At 43.1% G+C, this 19,578-nt stretch overlaps 1 protein-coding gene across 1 annotated transcript in view; it reads left to right on the top strand.

The window, feature by feature from the left end:
* Positions 1–6,324: 6,324 nt before the first annotated feature.
* AKAP10 (A-kinase anchoring protein 10) overlaps positions 6,325–19,578 on the top strand; it is a 76,742-nt gene continuing 63,488 nt past the window's right edge. The window contains exon 1 of the mRNA XM_077480255.1: positions 6,325–6,551. Coding sequence (XP_077336381.1) covers positions 6,530–6,551 — 22 coding nt within the window. The 5' untranslated portion in view covers positions 6,325–6,529. The remainder of the gene's footprint in view (positions 6,552–19,578) is intronic.

Below are 19,578 nucleotides of genomic sequence, written 5' to 3'. Positions count from 1 at the left end.
TAATTCTGCCCTTTATCGCCCTATGTATACATGTTTTCCTTAATTCTGGACAGACCTAACCTGGTGTATTTTTACCCTGTATATACATGATTTCTTTCATTTAAGCCTAATCTGGTTGATAATTGCCCTGTGTATGGGCATATTGGACCAGCAGATACTGTAATTGGTGTTTAACTTACCTTCGGGGCCTGGTAATTCTCTGTACCAACATTTTCACTCCTGGTGTTCGATCCAAACATGTCAGTTGCTGCCAAGCCAAAGTCGGCATATTTCACATGGCCAGTGTGCTCCAGTAGAATATTATCAGGCTTCAGGTCCCTGTAGAGAAAAAGAGTGTCAGTTCTATGGTTCAGACAATTATCCCCCAATATCCCGATATTACTGATCTATAGAGGGATCAACCTTCACAAGGCTCCTTTACCTAGCGCTGCCCATACACATAATTAATAACATAAGACAGAAAAAAATTGTATCTTTCATGAACTGATTACACTACATGAGCGGTATGATCATTAACCCCTTAGATACCACCGAATGGACCACAGTACAGCCATTTATAAACACTAAAGAAATAGCCAACTGTGTACTGAGCTGTCCCTGGATGGTCCAGTACACAGACAATGTACAGGGCTGATCTGAGCCTCTCGGTGCCTTGGGATCATTGTGAGGACCGATCATAGCAATTACATGTTTTTTCCTTCCCCCTCCTCCTATAACAAAGGGGAATAATTGTATTGAATGAATGAATAAATAAATAAATGGATGGATCTGCAGCAGCAGCTGATTCATTTATTCACTTGAATATCTTTTTCAATATATTTCTTTATTCCAAAAAATGTATAACCATATCCCCTTGGGGTGTATACTTTCTAGAAATGGGGTCCATATCAGGGGGGATAGAAAATTAATTTAGGTACAGTACATGACAGAGTAATTGTCCGTCAAATTATCAAAGCACCTAAAAATGGCCTAGTAATGAAAGGGTAGTATCCTCCTCATGTAAAATTGAATCAAATGTGAATAAATTGATTATTTTCTTCACTGTGCAAAGTAAACACTGGATGGAGGAGGATGAATGGGTAAGTGTGCGCTCACCATCATCCTCGCAACAAATGAGGTTTAGTAACAGTTCAGGCGTCGGGCAGCGGGAAGGGGGCAGGGGCAGATTGTAATATGATTGACGTTTATAATAAGCTTACTTACCTATGAGCTACGCCTATAGAATGTAGGAATTGAAGACCACACACGAGTTCCGCCGCCAGGAGTCTGAGGGTGTTAAGGTCACATGTGCCGTTCTCGGCTAACCAATCAAAAAGATCTCCTCCCTTCAGAAACTCCATTACGTAGAATAAATGACTCTAGAAAAGGGAAAAGACAGACAGGTTAGAAGGTCCAAATGAAAATAACACGTTATAATTCTCTACCAGAAAAAGCTGCATGACATCTACCAAAATCTACCTTTCTATCTATCTCCATCCATTCAAACTCACACATAGATAGATAGATAGATATATGTAAAGAGGATGCATGTACTAAACACATAAGTCCTGTACATGTTTCCTGTGTGATCCGTACACCTAATTAATCTGATCCAATGACCTATGAACTCCAGGCAAATAAACTGTAAATCGTTACATGGTTCCAGTGATAGATTCAGTAAATCTAGTTCTTAAATACTGCTAGTAAAATTACCCAAAGCTGTTTCTCTATTACTGTCCCCTTCCTTGCAACAGAATTCAGTCTAGGGAAGGGACAGCTATCATTGTGAGTCAGTCAGTCTACACTGCATTGTAGAGCACTGCCTAATGCAGTATGACAGTTATCATGTGGTGCAGCACCGTCCTATCGGGTGATTAGGGATAGGGCAGGTGACCAAGCTCAATTCTTTGACTCCAGTAGAGAAAAAGTGAGGTCACTGACTCAGCAACATCAGTATGCCTTAATCATAAGAGTTCACCTTTAAAAGTGAACATGCAGATGCCATAAAGCAATGTTGGGGCTGCTATATATTACCTTTTATATATGTCATTCATTTGATATTTCTGTATTTTTAACATTTCCAAAAACACACTTACTTCTGTTTCGAATGTGGCGTAGGTGTGGGTGAAGAAAGAGTTGTTCCCAACCATCTCCATGACTTGCCGTTCGACGAGGATCTGGGGTGAGTTTAAAATCACAAACTTCTTTCTGACAATCTTAATTGCCACCAGTATGTCGGTATCACGATGGGTCGCCAGCACCACCTATAGGAGAGAAACAATTAGTACATAATCTTTTCCATGTGCACTAGCTTTAACATCAACACCAGATATTCCCGATGTTCTCAATTATCTTTCTTTTCTCCAGTTCTTCTATCCTGCTGGCTTTGCCATTTGTCAATATATAATTGACTGCTTGAAGGCAGGCCATATATTATGCAATTTTCTTTGCAAAAAATTGCTTGATTCACACCATCAACACAATCCGTGTTGATGGGGAATCCTTCCCGCTGCGCTATTGTGTTCTAGTGACAAGTAGACTTCACCACTGCCAGAACACAGTGATTAGTGTTTTGCTGTTTACAGGCAACTGCACTAATTGTTCAATAAAAACCCAAAAGGATGGTTGTTCTTAAGTCAATTGATAGATTGACTTATGTACAACCAGCTGGCCCATACATACAGTAGATCAAAATTCAGCCGGTCCCTCCTGAACTGGCTGAATTTCGATCCATGTATTGCCAGCTTAAAGTGGTTGTATAGTCAATTTTGTGACTTTTACCTACAGGAAAGCCTATAATAAGGCTTACCTGTAGGTGAAAAAAATATCTCCTAAACCTGTACGGTTTAGGAGATATTCCCCTCGCAATGTGCCGCTGACTGCAGCGGCGCATGTGCACAGGGGATTCTCGGCTGAAAGTCCGGAAAATGCCAGACCATGCCGGAAAGAAATCTCCCGTCTCGGGAGTGACGATATCGCTGCTCCTGCCACTCACAGCCGCGATACTTGGAAGAAACGCAGAGGGAACATGTCAGCTCCCTCGGCGTGGATCGGGCCAGATGTCGGGGCCTCGTTCTAAGGTAAGTATTTCATAATGAGCTAGTATGCGGTGCATACTAGCTCATTATGCCTTTTCCTTTGAAGGTGAGTAAAAAAATAAATAAATTCAGCGGGTATACAAGCGCTTTAAGTGTCCTCTACCTATCAAAAATAGCTACCCTCTGCCTTATTCAACACAGCAGGCACTATAACCGAAAGTGACCAACCAGAGTTCACTCTATAGAAGTTAGACTTATACAAGGTGTATTCTGATGGGTTGCTGCACTGGAAGGCACAATCTGACACTTTGCATTAAAGCTGAAACATGCAGTCCTCCTTCTCACTGCAAGGGTTACCTGCTCATTGCGCCTAAGGGTTGATGAATATGGTAATATACTTACCTTATTCCTTACTACCCGTAAGCTTTCTCCACGTTGCATGTCCACTTATCCTAAGGCCCCTTCCATTCACTGCCTGACCGGTCATAGCATTGTATGGGAAGACGCCAAGGGTCATTGGAAAGCAGAGCAGAGTGGCGGCTGCCTAGGATAGGCTAAGGACATTGCCCTATTCATCATCCCCCGCTAGGAAAAATTTGTACTTAACCCTTCTACCCACTAAAAAATATAATGTTTTCTTATATCCCAGAGTTCAGCTTTAAACTGGGAGTTATATAAAGAGCGTACAACCCCACTCGCTCAGCACTTCACCCGTCACATAGCCTTCCTTAAGGATGGTCATATTGTGTGTGCCCCCCCCGCCTTGTGTTTATGCCATCTAAGCCCTAATCATTGGTTACTTACTTTCCCAAATCCTCCTTCTCCAAGAACTTTATGGAAGATGAAGCTCTCTGGACTTAGGGAACCTGGTGAAGCCCATATGTGTTCCGCTCTGTGGCCTGATGTCATCCAGTTAACGTCTAGTGAAAGAAAAGGAAAACAATTTTATTACCTCGTCCCGATACAAGTCATATTCCTCTACTTATATCTATTGAAACTGAAACCTTTAGAACAGAGAGTACTGCTAGACTGGAGTGCAGTGGACATAACAGGGATGGTTCCACCTAGAACTGATCATTTGGTTTCGTTTGTATACAGTTAAACTTCAGCTTAATGATGAAACTCCAAATTAGAGCAAGCCTTTTGGTCTGTTCTAACAAAAAATGCTGAGAAAAACTCCTTAAAAAGTCTACCGATTTCAAATAGACCAGACCTGACCTATAGACTTGCTCTGAAGCTCGCCACACGTTATAATCTGATCGATTAGGTCTACCAACAATAATATAGTTCCAGGGCCTCCCTGATTGGATATAAATTAATTGTATAGATAAGGTAGTTCATCACAATGTAGACTTTTGGTAAACCTAAATTGCACAAAGATTGTAGGGTTAGATTGTAATGCGTGTGGTGACCTTTGGAGAGCAATAGTGAAGCTCAGTCGTTACAGAGAATTAGTAAGCAGCAAGCAGAGCCTCCATATGTAATGAACAAACAGGGCTAACCCCATGTCTTAATATATGTACCAAACATATACACATAGCCCTTGTACACACGGTCGGACATTCTGACACAGAATGTCCGATTGGACCGCGTTGTCGGATAATTCGACTGTGTGTGAGCTCCATCGGACTGTTTCCGTCTGAAAAAGTTTTAGAGCTGGGCTTTAAAACTTTCCGACAACATGATCCGATCGGACTTTGTCACCCCTTTGACATCACGTTACGTACGATAGGATTTTCTGACCACTTTGTCCGACCGTGTGTATGCAACACCAGTTTCGGACAAAATTTTATTGTTGGAATGTCAGACCGTGTGTACAAGGGCTTAGAGCTGGGCTGTAAAATTTTCCGACAACATGATCTGATCGGACTTTGTCCGATTGTTTGAGAATTCCAATCGGACAAAGTGCCACGCGTGCTCAGATCAAATTCCTAGACCAAAGCTATTGGCTACTAGCCTGAACGTAGTCCTGTTGTAACAAAATAACCTCATCACGTTCTGATCGATCGGATTTTCCGACAACTTTGTCCGACCTTGTGCATGCAACACCAGTTTTGGACAAAATCCAATGGATTTGGTTGTCAGAATGTCCGACAGTGTGTACAAGGGCAAAGAGGGATTCTCCAACATCGGGACCAACTGATCATATATATTTCCATGTCAGTCAGCCTTTCTCAACCTCTTTACCTCAGAGGAACCCCTAAAATGATCTTCAGATCTCGTGGAATCCATACTGAAACCTATTTTTTGCAAATTAAAAACATGTCCTTTACAGTAATGACATCACTAGATTTCCCTCAAAATCTGGTAAGACCAGCAGCTTGAGGCAGCAGTGCCTTAGATCTCACACTGCAGATGTAAACCTATGAGGCCCTTAATATATTATTACCTTCTTCTCTGCTTCCTTGTTTCTCCTCCTTACTCAGGTCTTCCATGTTCTCTAAACAATTCCATGCTAACTCATCTTCCTCATGTTTCTTAAAATTTTGTAGAATCTCTGCAAAGCTGTCTGATAACTCCTCTCCGCTTCCGTTCCTTGAAACCTCATTGTTCCTCTCTGCAGAATTCTCTACTTCCTCCTCTCTGCTCCTCTTCCTCGGAACCTCTCCTCTCTCTGGAGAGTTCATTTCATACTCCTCTCTGCACCTCTTCCTCAGAACCATTCTTCTCTCTGGAGAGCTAATTTCATCCTCCTCTCTGCTCCTCTTCCTCGGAACCTCTCCGCTCTCTGGAGAGTACATTTCATCCTCCTCTCTGCGCCTCTTCCTCAAAACCGCTCCTCTCTCTGTAGAGTTTATTTCATCCTCCACTCTGCACCTCTTCCTCTGCAATGCTCCTCTCTCTGGAGAGTTCATTTCGTCCTCCTCTCTGCGCCTCTTCCTCAGAAAATGGCCTCCCCTGTCTGCAACCTCCTCTCTCCTCTGGGTCATTTTATTTATTATAATTTATATATCTATATATATAGATATATAATTCACTGAAAATAAACTCAAGAATTATCAGTAAAACCTCTTTACTGAAATATTGTATTCACAATCTATAATACAATCCTCTCCTATAATTTAGTGAAAAAGGTGGGAGCTCAGAAATCTGTGTCTGCACTCTTCACACTACTAGTATTCACTGACTAGATGCCAGGTCTGCTCTGCTACTTAAGCAAGAAAAAAAAAAAACGGCTGCACTATGACATCACTGTTACCATGGAGATGCTGTCATAGTGCAGCCGTTTTTTTTTTACCCCTAACGAAGATGGCCGGCCGGGCTTCAGCTGCGACTCCGGGAGATTACCCAGCAGGCCGTGCGTTCCCCGGAAGGTCGCGGGCTGTGTACAGTATGGCGGAGGCTGGAGCTGAGTGTGCAGGAAGGAGGAAGTGTCATTCATGTTAGGAAAGCCGGGGTGTGTGCGGCCAGCGGGGGTCGTTGAGCGGGTCCCCGGCATCCCGTGTGCTGGAAGGAGGGAGCCGGGGCGCCCAGCAATGTGCTGACTGACTGCCGCACGTCCGCCCGGCGCCATGTCCTTCTTCCGCAGGAAAGGTAAGCGGGACCCCCTCCCCCATCCCCGGGGACCGGCACTGTCATGGTCAGCCCTTCACTATGGAGGAAGAGGACCTGTCCGCGATGTGATCCTTCCGTAGCACTGACGTGTGACGTGGGCCCCACTCCTGTCACCACATCCTATGAGCGATACAGGAGCCCCCAATATTGCCCTCCTGCCCCCTCATCTCACCATGGCACCCTTGTTAGTTTTTTTTATTTTTTTATGATAAACTGCTGGTCCCATCATGTACAAATATTCCTCAGTAGTGGCATGGATATAAAATAAATCACACTTTTATTTATTTTTTAAAATGTATGTGTGTATATAATTTTTTTTATTTTATAATAAACCCCAGGTAGCTTCATGCACAGATATTTCTCAGTAGTCACCATGGATATAAAATTAATAATCACACTTTTTTTTTATTTTATTTTTTATTTTGTCTTATTTTATTTTTGTTCTATTATTTTGTATTTGTTTTTTTATTTTTTTTTATTTTATGATCAACTCCAGGTACCTTCATTCACAAATATACCTCAATAGTCACCAGGGAATTTTAAAAATAATCACACGTATTTTTTTTTTTTTTTAATTATATTTTATTTTATTGTATTTTTTTTTTATGAGACAAAAAAACAAACAATAAAATAATAATACACATTAAAATTAATAATAATATAAAAAAAGTGTGTTATTTTTAAATTCCATGGGGACTATTGAGGAATATTTGTGCAGAACGGTACCTGGAGTTTTTCTGCACAAATATTCCTCAATAGTCACCATGGAATTTAAAAATAACACATTTATTTTTTATTTGTTTTATTATTATTATTATTATTATACACGATTTATATAGTGCCAACAGTTTACGCAGCGCTTTTCAATGTATATAAGGGGGACAATACAATTACAGTACAATACAAAAGGTACAGGAGGGCCTTGCTCGTAGAGCTTACATTCTAAAGGGAGGGGGTGGTGGTACAAAAAGTAATGGCAGCAGAGAATGATTTGATGGGGGTGGTTATATTATTTTATTTATTATTAATTATTATTCGTTTTAATAGTATAGTATTTTATAATAGTTTTTTATTTTTTTCTTTATTTGTTTTTATGATAAACTCCAGGTACCTTTTAATGCACAAATATTCTTCAATAGTTACCATAGATATAAAACCTACTTTGTGTGCACAGAATGCCTTAGCAAACCCAGATATTGCCTTGTAAAAATAGCATGGACATCATAAGTGTTCTGTATATAGCCTGCGCAGTTAGTGCCACGGGAGGGACCCAGCAGACCCCGCCCATTACATAAAAACTACAGGAGGGGGCGGAGATGAGACCAGAGCGCAGCAGTGACCGGTCCTTATTGGTAGAGGCAAACAGGGAGATTTATTACCTACTGGAGCTGTCAGAATCTGGTGCAGCTGTGCATGGTAGCCTATCAGCTTCTAGCTTCAGCTTGTTCAATTTTAGCTTTGACAATAAAACCTGGAAGCTGATTGGTTACTATGCAGAACTGCACCAGATTTTGCACTCTCCAGTTTTAGTAAATAACCCCCAAAGTTTTCACAGGGGGTGAGAAACACACGAAGCACACCCGAGATTCGGGAAGATTACACGTGACGGATGGATTGAGAGAATATTTGCTGATCAGAGTTCGCCTATCGATCAGAACTTCAACTTAAAGAGGAGCTCCAGGCTCCTTCTATAAAAAATGAAATACAACAGCTACAAATCCTGTAGCTGCTGACTTTTAATATTAGGACACTTACCTGTCCAGGGATCCCGCGGTGTCCTCACCCAAGCCGGTTTTTTAATCAGCTCTTGGGTGCTGCCGCTGCTGGGTAAGGGAAACCAGCAGTGAAGCCTTGCGGCTTTACAGCTTTGTGGATGGCCTGGCGATTTGAGCAATACGAATGAATGCGATGTCCCGTACTGAATATATGTGAACCAAGCCTCAGAGAATCCCAACTCATCCTCCTCCCTTTTTCTAAGAGGTACCCACTGCCACACCTACTAGAATCGCCTAGGATGGTGATTGCGAACTTTGGCACTCCCAACATTGGCATCGTGGGAAATGTAGTTCCAAAACATCTGGGGTGCCAAGGTCCGCCATCGCTGACCGAGGACATCCCATCAAAAAAGTCTTTGCCCTCCTGGGGCACATCACAGGTCCCAGGAGTCATTGCCAGCTTCCCACAGTAAACATGCTGAGGACCCGATGTCCAGTGAAGAACCGGCCCTGGTGAGGACAGTGCTGGATTCATGGGCCGGAAAGAGTCTTTTATTAAAAGTCAGCAGTTATAGTATTTGTAGCTGCTGACTTTTTTTTTTTTCTTTTTCAGGGTGAAAACAATAAACAATAGGACACTTACCTGTCCTGTAGTCCAGTGATGTCGGCACTGCAGCTGTTTCCATCAGCTGTCGAGTGCTGCCGCCGCCAATGCAGCTAAGGGAGCCCAGCACTGTAGCATTACGGCTTCACGCCAAATCCCTACTGCGCATGCGCAAGGCACCGTTTGCGCGCTCCTGCTGGCCCAGCGGCGGGGGAAGGAGGAGGAGGGACCTGAGCTCCTGACACAATGCACTGCGGCCTGGACTCCTGGAAGTGGGGACAGGATATCTGTAAAAGACAAGTTTGGGCTCCCTCCGAAAGGTGCCAAATGTGACACCGGAGCGGGGGGAGGAAACAAATAAGCATAAGTTACACTTTTGGGTGGAACGCCGTTTTTAAATATTTTTTTTTTTCAACAAGCTCCCTCCCTCCGCACTTCCAGAAACCTCTCCTAGGTGGGAATGACGTCCAGCATTGTCCACGGCCTCCCATGTAGGGTTGAGGGATGAACTTTGGTGTATTTGTATCCTAATCCCTCCAGGAAGCTGTCACTGAACACCAATAATCATAAGGGCTCATTTACTCTAATGGTTGGGCGACAGTAATACTCCACAGTTGAGCCACGTTTATATCTGCCTTTCAACTGCTCATTTAGCTGGGAAGGTGGTGCTGCGGTCATGGTAGTTTGCTTTGTGGACGCAACAGTAATTATACCCCCAGCACTACTGCCCACTGAACCCGACCCATTCAAGTCAATAGGGCTGTCTTGCAACTGCACACAATGCATGCAATTGTGGCATATTAGTCTGACATTTAGGGGGTTAACGCAGACACAGAGGAGACAGTATAATGTCTCCTCACCACCTGTCAAATGCTGTCTGAAGAGCAATCTGAACACTGATCACTCTTCAGAGAGCAAAGCTTATATTAACTTGGCAATCCCCACCCTGCCTCTGCATATATACATACTCCTTGTACACGTGTGGGAGTGGGGAATGCCCCCTAAGGTTGGTGGTGTGCAGTCACTGCTTCCTGGTGGGGTTTTGACTAGAATATGAATATGCCAGAGCTCAGGTGTCCTCCGAATTCATCTCTAACCCAAGTTCCTGCTTTTTTGTGCTCTAATATTCTGCAAGATGCGCTATCCCCCTCCTATCCCCGCTCACACAAGGAGTGACCTAACCCACAGCTCATTGGCATCCAAGACAACATGGGTCAGGTTAAGGATGAGTTTGGAGGTTACTGGAGATCGTCTCTACTACTTGGATACCAGGGTGGATAAAAATCAATGATTATACAAAAAACAAAAAAATAAATAAAAAATAAAAAAAAATTTTAATTTTTTTTTATCAAATTGATTTTAATAAGGCTTTAGTAAATATCAAAAGATAGTTTTCTATTTAAGATGCATTTAATCATTTATTCAGCTGTATTTTCTGCAATATTTACATTTTTGGGAAACTCATTCAATGAATTCAAGCTCTGCAAATTGAGATAAGATGCACTGCATTGAAGCATTCACAAAATGACACAGTAACTATGAGATAAAACAGTGCTGGAATATTTCTTTATTCCATTGTTTTGCAAATATATGTACATTACAAACTCTAAATTGGTTCTGATATCTGTTTTACTAACCCGACAGCTTATTATTTTAAATAGGAAACTTTCATTTTGTTTGCAAATATTAAAGATTCTAACTACCAGCAAGAATAAGTCCTTACATTTAAAGAGCACCTGTCATTTCAGATCCATCATGGCAGCGCCTGTTAGCGCCTTCCACTCACCTGCTTCTGGCACGTCCCTCACCTTGTTGTGTCACTGCCGCCTCACTAGCTGTCCCATTAAAGTGAGTGGGACTGGCGGTGAGTCAACAGCGGGACAAAGATGATAGTTGCTGTTTAAAAATTATGATTTAAATCAAGTCTTTTTACTAGTGATTTAAATTGTGACTTAAAGTGGTTGTAAACCCTTACAACACACTTTGACCTACAGGTAAACCTAGATTAAGGCTTACCTGTAGGTCCAAGAAATATCTCCTAAACCTATACGGTTTAGGAGGCATTTGCCCGAAGACAGGCACCGCTGTCTACAGCGCATGTGCCGTAGACAGCGTCGCGCAGGCGCACTGAGTGCGGCATTTTCAACGACGGAGCTGCTGCGCATGTCGGCTCCCGTGCGCATGCGCGGGAGTGACGTCATCGCGGCTTCGGCGAATGACAGCGGCGGAGCTGCGAGACCCCACCTTGAAGATGGATGCGCCGGACTACAGGGGACAGCGGTGACTTCGCTGGCTCCTGTGTCAGGTATTTGACACATAATGGACTACTATGCGATGCATAGTAGCCTATTATGCTTTGCTTTTGCAGGGAATGAAAGAGGAAGTAAACTCATCAGGGTTTACTTCCTCTTTAAATCAAATCCACCCTGTTGGATAGCACATCATACATCCCAGGAGGCCTCGGGTTACTCTACAGCAGTGTTTCTCAGCCTTGTCCTCGAGTAGCCCTAACAGGCAATGTTTGCAGGTGTTCCCTTTTCTTGCACGGGTGCTTTAAAATTAGTCAATGGCTTGGTATTTTGGACAGCTGATTTATCTAAGAGAAATTCCCAAAACATAGCCTGTTGTGGGTACTTGAGTACAGGGTTCAGATGTCATGCCATGGCACATACATTATCAGGGGCCATCTGTGAGAACCATGAAGAGACAGTCATCTCCCTGATGATGTAGGAGACCCAGCATGCATCAGTGAGGAAGCAATACTGGATTTGCTGGGTGTTTATGAAGGAGAACTCTGTGAAAAGGGTAAGGGGGGGGGGGGGGCGAATTCTCTTTAAATCACAAGATGATGTCAGGTAAAGGTGTCAGCAATGAAGATAAAACCAGATCACCCAGAATTAGATTTGTAAGTGGGATTTACTAAAGTCGCAAACAAGTTACAACGCTGTTTTCAGAGCACAGCGATGGACAGACATTCCTGATATTGGGCCTTGAGTGTATCCTAGGTCAGAATCTACTTCTCGGTGTTGCTGGTTTTCTCTTCAGTGCTGGATTCTGCACAATACCTCCAGAAAGTCCTGCACTAGGGATCGACCGATTATTGGTAAGGCCGATATCGTCATTTTCTGAAGACTTGGTATCGGCTGCAAACTAGACCAATATTGCTTCAAGGTGTTGCCTGCAGCTGCAAGTATCACCCTGTACCGTTCTTTAGAGCGGACGGTCAGCTTTATTTTAATAACATCAGATGTGGCTCTGCAGCCGCTCAGCTGTTAACTTATTACAAACAGCAGGAGGAAAAATTCAGTCGCCATTTGCCGCTCCCCCGGACTCTCCTGTTCCACCAGGAGGCCTGAGCAACCAGCCGGCACGTCCGCTGGCTGACTGAGGACCTGAACAAAGCCGATGCGTCAGTTGGGTCTCGGATCTAGTAACCTGGAAGCGATGTGATGACATGACTTCCCGGATTACTGGCATCTTAAAGGCGCCAAGTTTAAAAAATAAAAAGTATTCAAAAACGCTGATCTTGACGTTTTGAATACTTTCAAGTACAGTGGAGGGATTTTGGTCTTATAGACCTCCGATCCCTCCATAAAGAGTACCTGTCACTGCCTATTACTGTCCCTGGAATGTTTACATTCCTTGTGACAGCGAGGAACTTTTTTTAAAGTGGTTGTAAACCCTTACAAACCACTTTGACCTACAGGTAAGCCTAGATTAAGGCTTACCTGTGGGTCCAAGAAATAGCTCCCAAACCTATACGGTTTAGGAGATATTTGCCCGAAGACGGGCATCGCTGTCTACGGCGCATGCGGCGTAGACAGTGACGTGCAGACGCACTGAGCCTGGCATCCTCAATAACGAAGATGCAGCGAAATGCCGTGCGTCTCGGCTCCTCTGCGCATGCGCGGGAGTGACATCATCGCGGCTTTGCAGAATTACTGCGGTGGAGCTGCGAGACCCACCGAGAAGATGGATGCGGCGGACTACAGGGGACAGCGGTGACTTCGCTGGCTCCTGTGTCAGGTAAGTGACACATAATGGACTACTATGCGATGCATAGTAGTCCGTTATGCTTTGCCTTTGCAGGGAATGAAAAAGGAAGTAAACTCATCAGGGTTTACTTCCTCTTTAAGTGTACAGAACATTGGCAGACAATATTGGCTATCAGTCAGAGAGGTTCCTGAAATATCGGCACAGAAAAAACAATATCGGTCGATCCCTATCATGCACCCACCCTTCACAAGGGTTATCTATGAAAGTCTGTGTGGTATGGCTGGATAAAGCTGAACTCTGAGATGAGCAAATATTGTATCTATATATTTGTCATATGTATACATACCAAAACCTTGGTGTCCTTTTTTGTATTTTGTCCAGATTTGTGCAGCTATCCCATATGAAAGTTTGTCTCTGTGTAGGAGATTTCTGTACAAAGGAACAGGCACTGCCCCTGTTTCTTCAGACTTTGTAACGGAATTGATGTTCCATCGCCACCATTTCGTCCACAGTAAGGATACAGTGAGAAGGTGGCAAGCAGACATCATGTTACACCCACCCTGAAATCTTGCACTTCACACTTATTTTTAACAGTAAACTGATCCTTATATCCTATTTTTTTTAATACTGTATTTCACTATATAAGCTGCGTTTACTATTAAAAATAAGTGTGAAATGCAATAATCCGGTGGGCGTAACAAGATGTCCGCTTGCCGCCTTCTTGCTGTATCCTTACTGTGGACAAGTGTGGGGTGTAGCAAGATGGCGGCGACGGAACGTTACTTCTGTTACAAAATCTGACGGGTCGCCTAATCTGATGAAAAAACACTCTTTCCTTGTGCAGGGTGATTGGCCTTGTCTCTGCCCCCTCCTATAGTTTTCTGCAGGCATCCTGTAGTGGGTGGAGCTGCTGAGTCCCTCCCACAGCTCAGCTCTCCGCAAGCTATATACAGAACACTGATGATGTCATGGATACTTTTAAATGGTAATATCTGGGTTTGGCATTTGTGCAGACAAAGTGGATTTATATCCTTTGTGGCTATTGAGGTATATATTTACATGAACCTTTTTGTCCCCAGTGTTCAGCTTTAAGGATAAAGTTGTCAGGGATGTGACTCTCAGGCAGGGTGGATAAAAATTAAATGATTTTTAAAATGGTATTTTTTTTATTTTATTTAAATCTGCTTTTTGAGTAAATGGTATTTTTTTTTTGAATGTAAGATACATTAATAATTAAGTTTATTCAGCATGAAATGGAGCTTAGTTATGTAGCATGAGGCTATATATTCTGCAATATTTATATTTTTGGTAAACTCATTCAATGAATCCAAGCTCTGCAAGATGAGATAACATGCACTGCATTGATGCATTCACACAATTTCACAGTAATCATGAGATAAAACCAAAGTTCAGGAATAGTCCTTTATCCCATTGTTTTCCAAATCTATGCACATTATGTTTGAATTGGTTCTGATAGCGCTGCTTTTCTAACCTGACCGCTTATTTTAAATAGGAAACCTTCATTTTGTATTCTAACTACCAGCAAGAATAAGTCCTTTTCATTTAAAGAGCACCTGTCATTTCAGATCCATCATGGCAGTGCTGGTTAGTGGCCATCCACTTACCTGCTGCCGGCTTGTCCCTCACCTTGTTGTGTCACTGCCGCATCACCAGCCGCCCCATTAAAGTGAATGGGACTGTCGGTGAGTCAACAGTGGGACAGAGGAGGAGACACTGCAGGACAGAGATGACAGTTGCTGTTTAAAAATTATGATTTAAATCAAGCCTTTTTGCCAATTCTTTAAATGCTGATTTAAAGAGGAAGTAAACCCTGATGAGTTTACTTCCTCTTTCATTCCCTGCAAAGGTAAAGCATAATGGACTACTATGCATCGCATAGTAGCCCATTATGTGTCACTTACCTGACACAGGAGCCAGCGAAGTCACCGCTGTCCCCTGTAGTCCACCGCATCCATCTTGCTGGTGGCGTCTCGCAGCTCCGCCGCTGTCATTCGGCGAAGCCGCGATTACGTCACTCCCGCGCATGCGCACGGGAGTCGACACGCGCGGCAGCTCCATTCTTGGAAATTCCGCGCTCAGTGCGCCTGCGCGCCGCTATCTACGGCGCATACGCCGTAGACAGCGGTGCCCGTTTTCGGGCAAATATCTCCTAAACCATATAGCTTGGCCTAGATTAAGGCTTACCTGTAGGTCAAAGTGGTTTGTAAGGGTTTACAACCACTTTAAACCACATCCACCCTGCTCTCAGGTGAGAGTTGGGCAACATGATGCCATGTTGTCTCAATAGAGGAGATGGTGTGATTTTTTTTTTTTTTTTATATAATTAACATTGTTTATCAGCAATAAAGTAATTTTATACAAAACGTATTGATGACATCTACCAGGTTATGATTCTGTTACCAGCTTTTGGTATGGAGTTTTCTTTGGTTAGGTGGCCTTTATGTTGGAGAAGGCGGGTGTGAGTGCTAGGTAGCTCTTGTTACTTCTTGCCCACAGCAGACTGCAGGGTGAAGAGAGACCTCCGATATCTACTCCAAGTGCATTGCAGACATGGCTTATAGTATTGAACCACCAACTATTTTTTTTTATTTTTTTTGCTTCTTTCTAAATCCATTTTAATAGCTGCACTTTCAAGTTTTTTTTTTTTTTTTAAATCTTATTTTGCCCTCAAACATATTTCTTACTGTTTTACAAAGAGATTTGTGCCACTTCAGCAAACTTCTGATCAGGGAGCACTGTGCATATAAAACAAAGCAAGCTGTCAGTCTAAGAACTGGTGGGCAGAAGGGCACTACAATTTACAGATGAGGCTAAGGCCCCATTCACACCTGAGCTTTTTGTAGCTTGAAGCCTGAAGCTACAAAACGCTGGAGGGGAAAAAAAAAAAATTATTCTCTATGGAGATGATTCACATCCCCACTCCCAATCGCCTTATGCGCAAAAAAGTACTGGTTCTTTTTTTGTAGCTCAATTTGGGCAGATTTGGGCCTTTTTTTCCCTATTTTTACATTTGACCTGTACAAAAACTGTGCAACTTTCTGCCCCAAAATGCTACGCTCAGGTGTGAATGCAACCTAAATATGTCTGTTAGGCCCCTTTCACACTGCCAGGACTTAAAAGGAGTGCAATTTTGCAGTGATTTCAGGGACTCCCTGTGTAAATTTGAAGGCTATGGACCTCAGCTCGCAGGAAAGTCAGACCAAAGTAATACATAGACTACTTTGAAGTTGGCTCGACTTGGAAGTCGCACATATATGAATGGTTACTATTGGAAATCATAGGGAATGACTTGTCATGCAACTTTACAGTCCCAAGTGGCAGGTCAAGTCACACAAGTATGAAAGGGGCCTTAGCATTCACATACAGCTATAGTCCTGGGAGCGTGCACATATGGGGTAGCTGAAGGGAGACCCTGTAAGACCATGGGGCCACCCTATAGGCCCAGCTATTAGGAAGAATTTTTTTTTTTTTTCAGACATCAATTAAATTGAGATAAAATGAAACAGAAGTTGATTAAAGTGGTTGTAAAGGCTCAAGGTGTTTGACTTTAATTCATTCTATGCATTAAGTAAAAAAAAAAAAAAAACCTTCTGAGTGCAGCTCCCCCTTCAGCCCCCCGTATAATTACCTGACCCCCATCTTGATCCAGCAATGTGTATGAGAGCAGCGGGTCTCTCTCTCTCCCCTCATTGGCTCACACAGCAGAGGGAGCCATTGGCTTCTGCTGCTGTTGTCAGTCACAGCCAGTGAGCCAATGAGCAGAGCAAGTCGAGCCGCGCTTTTTTTTGTGTATGAAAGTGAGCCTGCTCAAGTGTCCTCATAGCAAGAGGCGTGCTACTGGGGGCACTTGGCAGGGGGGAGGAGCAAGGAGAGCCGACGGGGGACCCGAAAAGAATAGAGGCTGCGCTACGCAAAACCATTGCATAGAGCAGCTAAATATCCCATGTTTGTTATTTTAAAAAGAAAAAAATCTTTCCTTTTTTAGAATCACTTTATGCGAGTGAACAAATAGCAAAAAAGATCAATAGTTTCAGTGGGAACTTATCCAAGAGGCAGAAATTGTTCATTTCTTAAGGAACCCCAAGCACCCTATGAGGAACCCTACAGTTCCAAGGAACCTTGGTTGCGAAACCCTAATGTAAAGAATAAAACAGGTAATCCGTTCTGCTCTGTCCTCCACTCCCAACCCACCGCACAGCTAAGGAAGTCTCCAGATCCTCCTGCTGCATTCTCCATAGGGGGGAAATGTATGAAAACTCAACTTGAGATTTTAGTTTCCGAAACAAACCTGTCTGACGACTTTGGCAGTTGTTTGTGAATGGAAAGAACACACTTTTTTTCTTCTAAATACAAATTAGCCATAGCTACGGCATCCTAACACCCATTTAAAATCAGAACAATAATGTTTAGTAGCGCAGGTCTTTGCGTGTTTCAGAAATGTGATACTTCAATGCTTTTCTTTCCATCAATCATGACAATAGAATGGGGTCAGTGTGAGGGTTTCTGCAGTTTTCTGTAAATGTTAACACAGCTGCCTGTAAATAGGTGTGTGAGCAGTTAGATGACAATGTTACTTCTATTGTCAGTTTGTATCTAAGTTCATATATACGTAAAGCTCATCCAAGCACAAACATGTTTTCTTCTGTCTTTTTCAAGGCAATATGGAATGCTCCATCTCCTAAAATCAATGTAATTTACCTCCTTTTATATAGTAAATCAGGAAAAAGTCTGAGTTGATAATGCTCCCTGCTAGACAATATTGGAGGGGATGGGAGAAATGGGACGGGGCTTTATTTATTTTGCAGATAGAGCAATGGTCTGTGAGCTAAGCATGGATATTCATAGCTAGGACCATCAATGGTGTTAATATCTAATCTGCTACAGCAGCAGCAAGGATGACATCGCTGCAGTGACATTAGGCAGGCCATACAATATGTCATTTTCCTTTCTTCAGCCACGGCTTCCTGGTGCTGGCAAGTTTACTTGGGGAAGCCAGCTGTGACTCCTTGCGGCTTCACATTGCACATGCTTGAGCTGTGCTGTGCTTTGTGAATGGTCCCGCAGACACCTGTGATGTGTTCCAGAAGGCTGCTGGCAAAGGGTGGGGAGAGCTATGTGATCCAAGCGGAAGAGAGGGCAAGTACCTATTAAAGCTAGGTACCTGTTCGCTCCTTCCCTGCCCCAGCAAAAAGTATCCAAAAATAGGATCGATGGAGGGAGGAGGCAGAAAAGCAGAATTTTCCCTATTGGGTGAAGTTCTGCTTTACGTTAAAATTCTGTAGTCTACAATTTAAGATATGCACTTAGACCCCTGAAACGCGTTGGATACTTTTTATTTGTACCCCGCACCTTTAATGAATTAAAGCTGTATCTGGATCTCTCATTACATATGCAGGCTTTCCTTCCTACTTAGGCCTCATGCAGACTGAATGTTTTTACAGTGGCTGTTTTTGGCTTCAAGGGTTTTTTCTGCAGCCAATAAACCCCTCCTCATGTTTCCAGGCACACAGGCTGTTATCAGAAGTTTTTGGCAGGGGCGTTTTCTAGCTGGAAAAAAACTCCAAGAACTAGTGAGTTTTGAGAGCAGTTTTCCTGCTGTAAAAGCGCTCTAACTCTGAAAAAAAGGTTAAAAATGCTGAAAAACGCGGCTATTCTGTGTTTATCAATGTTGTTTGAGCCATACGTTTGTGGGAGTATAATTTTAACAAAAAGCTGAAAAACTCATTCTACAGATTGTGCTACAGGCATTTTTATCATGTCCAGTGTGCATGAGGCCTTAGGTTGGCCATAGGTTTGTTTTTGGTGGGTTTTTTTCGTTCCTTTATCCACACAAGTGGGGCGAATGGAGGAATCCCTCCCACTGGCACATTTGTGTTTAAGTTACAAAAGCAAGACACAAGCGGGGAATTATCATTTTTAAGAGAGGGCCAGCAAAGGCAAGCCATTTGATTTTTATATTAAAAGTTGTTTAGCATGGATGCAGTCCACATTCTTTAGTATGAAGCTAGCTACTATAGGAAGAATATACATATCTGTATATATCTTAAATCAGGGGTGCCCAACCTTTGGAAGAGCGAGGGCCACTTAAACGTCTTGGTAACTGGTTGTTGGCCACAAAAAGTGGAGCGGACGGAAGACAGATCCGTGTCCGTTCTGTATATGCAGAACGGACATGGACACAGCCCACTCTACTCTGTGGGCCCCCCTATCCGATCCAACCAGATGGAAAGTGGATAGTGGATCGGATTGGTGAATAGTGGATCAGATTGGAGGTAGGTGGGTGTAAATGGACACAAGTCTGTCCATAGAGGTGAATGGAGGGTCCGCGTGGGTTGTGTGCCTAAGGCTGCTTTCACACTGATGTGCGGCAGTTTACCTGCACTGCGGGTGCAGTACAGTGTACCTGTGGCTTTCCTGCGGGTTAGCTGCACTTTGCCATTGATGTCTATTATATCCTGCAGGTGTGATGCACTTTCTGAAAGCACACCAAACCCGTGGATAATAACAGAAGTCTATGAGTCAGTGCAGGTAACCCAAAGGTGAAATGCACTGCACCTGCGGATCAGTTTGAAAGCAGCCCAGTAACCACTGCAGAACAGATATGCCTATATATACACTGCTTTTATTAAAAAACGTACCTTTTAATAACAGTCTTCTTTTCAGGTATTGC

Source organism: Lithobates pipiens, unplaced genomic scaffold, assembly GCF_037356315.1.
Source record: "Lithobates pipiens isolate NorthernLeopardFrog02 unplaced genomic scaffold, aLitPip1_a1.2 Scaffold_16, whole genome shotgun sequence".
In the NCBI taxonomy this organism is placed as follows: domain Eukaryota; kingdom Metazoa; phylum Chordata; class Amphibia; order Anura; family Ranidae; genus Lithobates; species Lithobates pipiens.
Note: the sequence above shows the minus strand (reverse complement) of the source record. Positions and strands in the feature narration are given on the sequence as shown.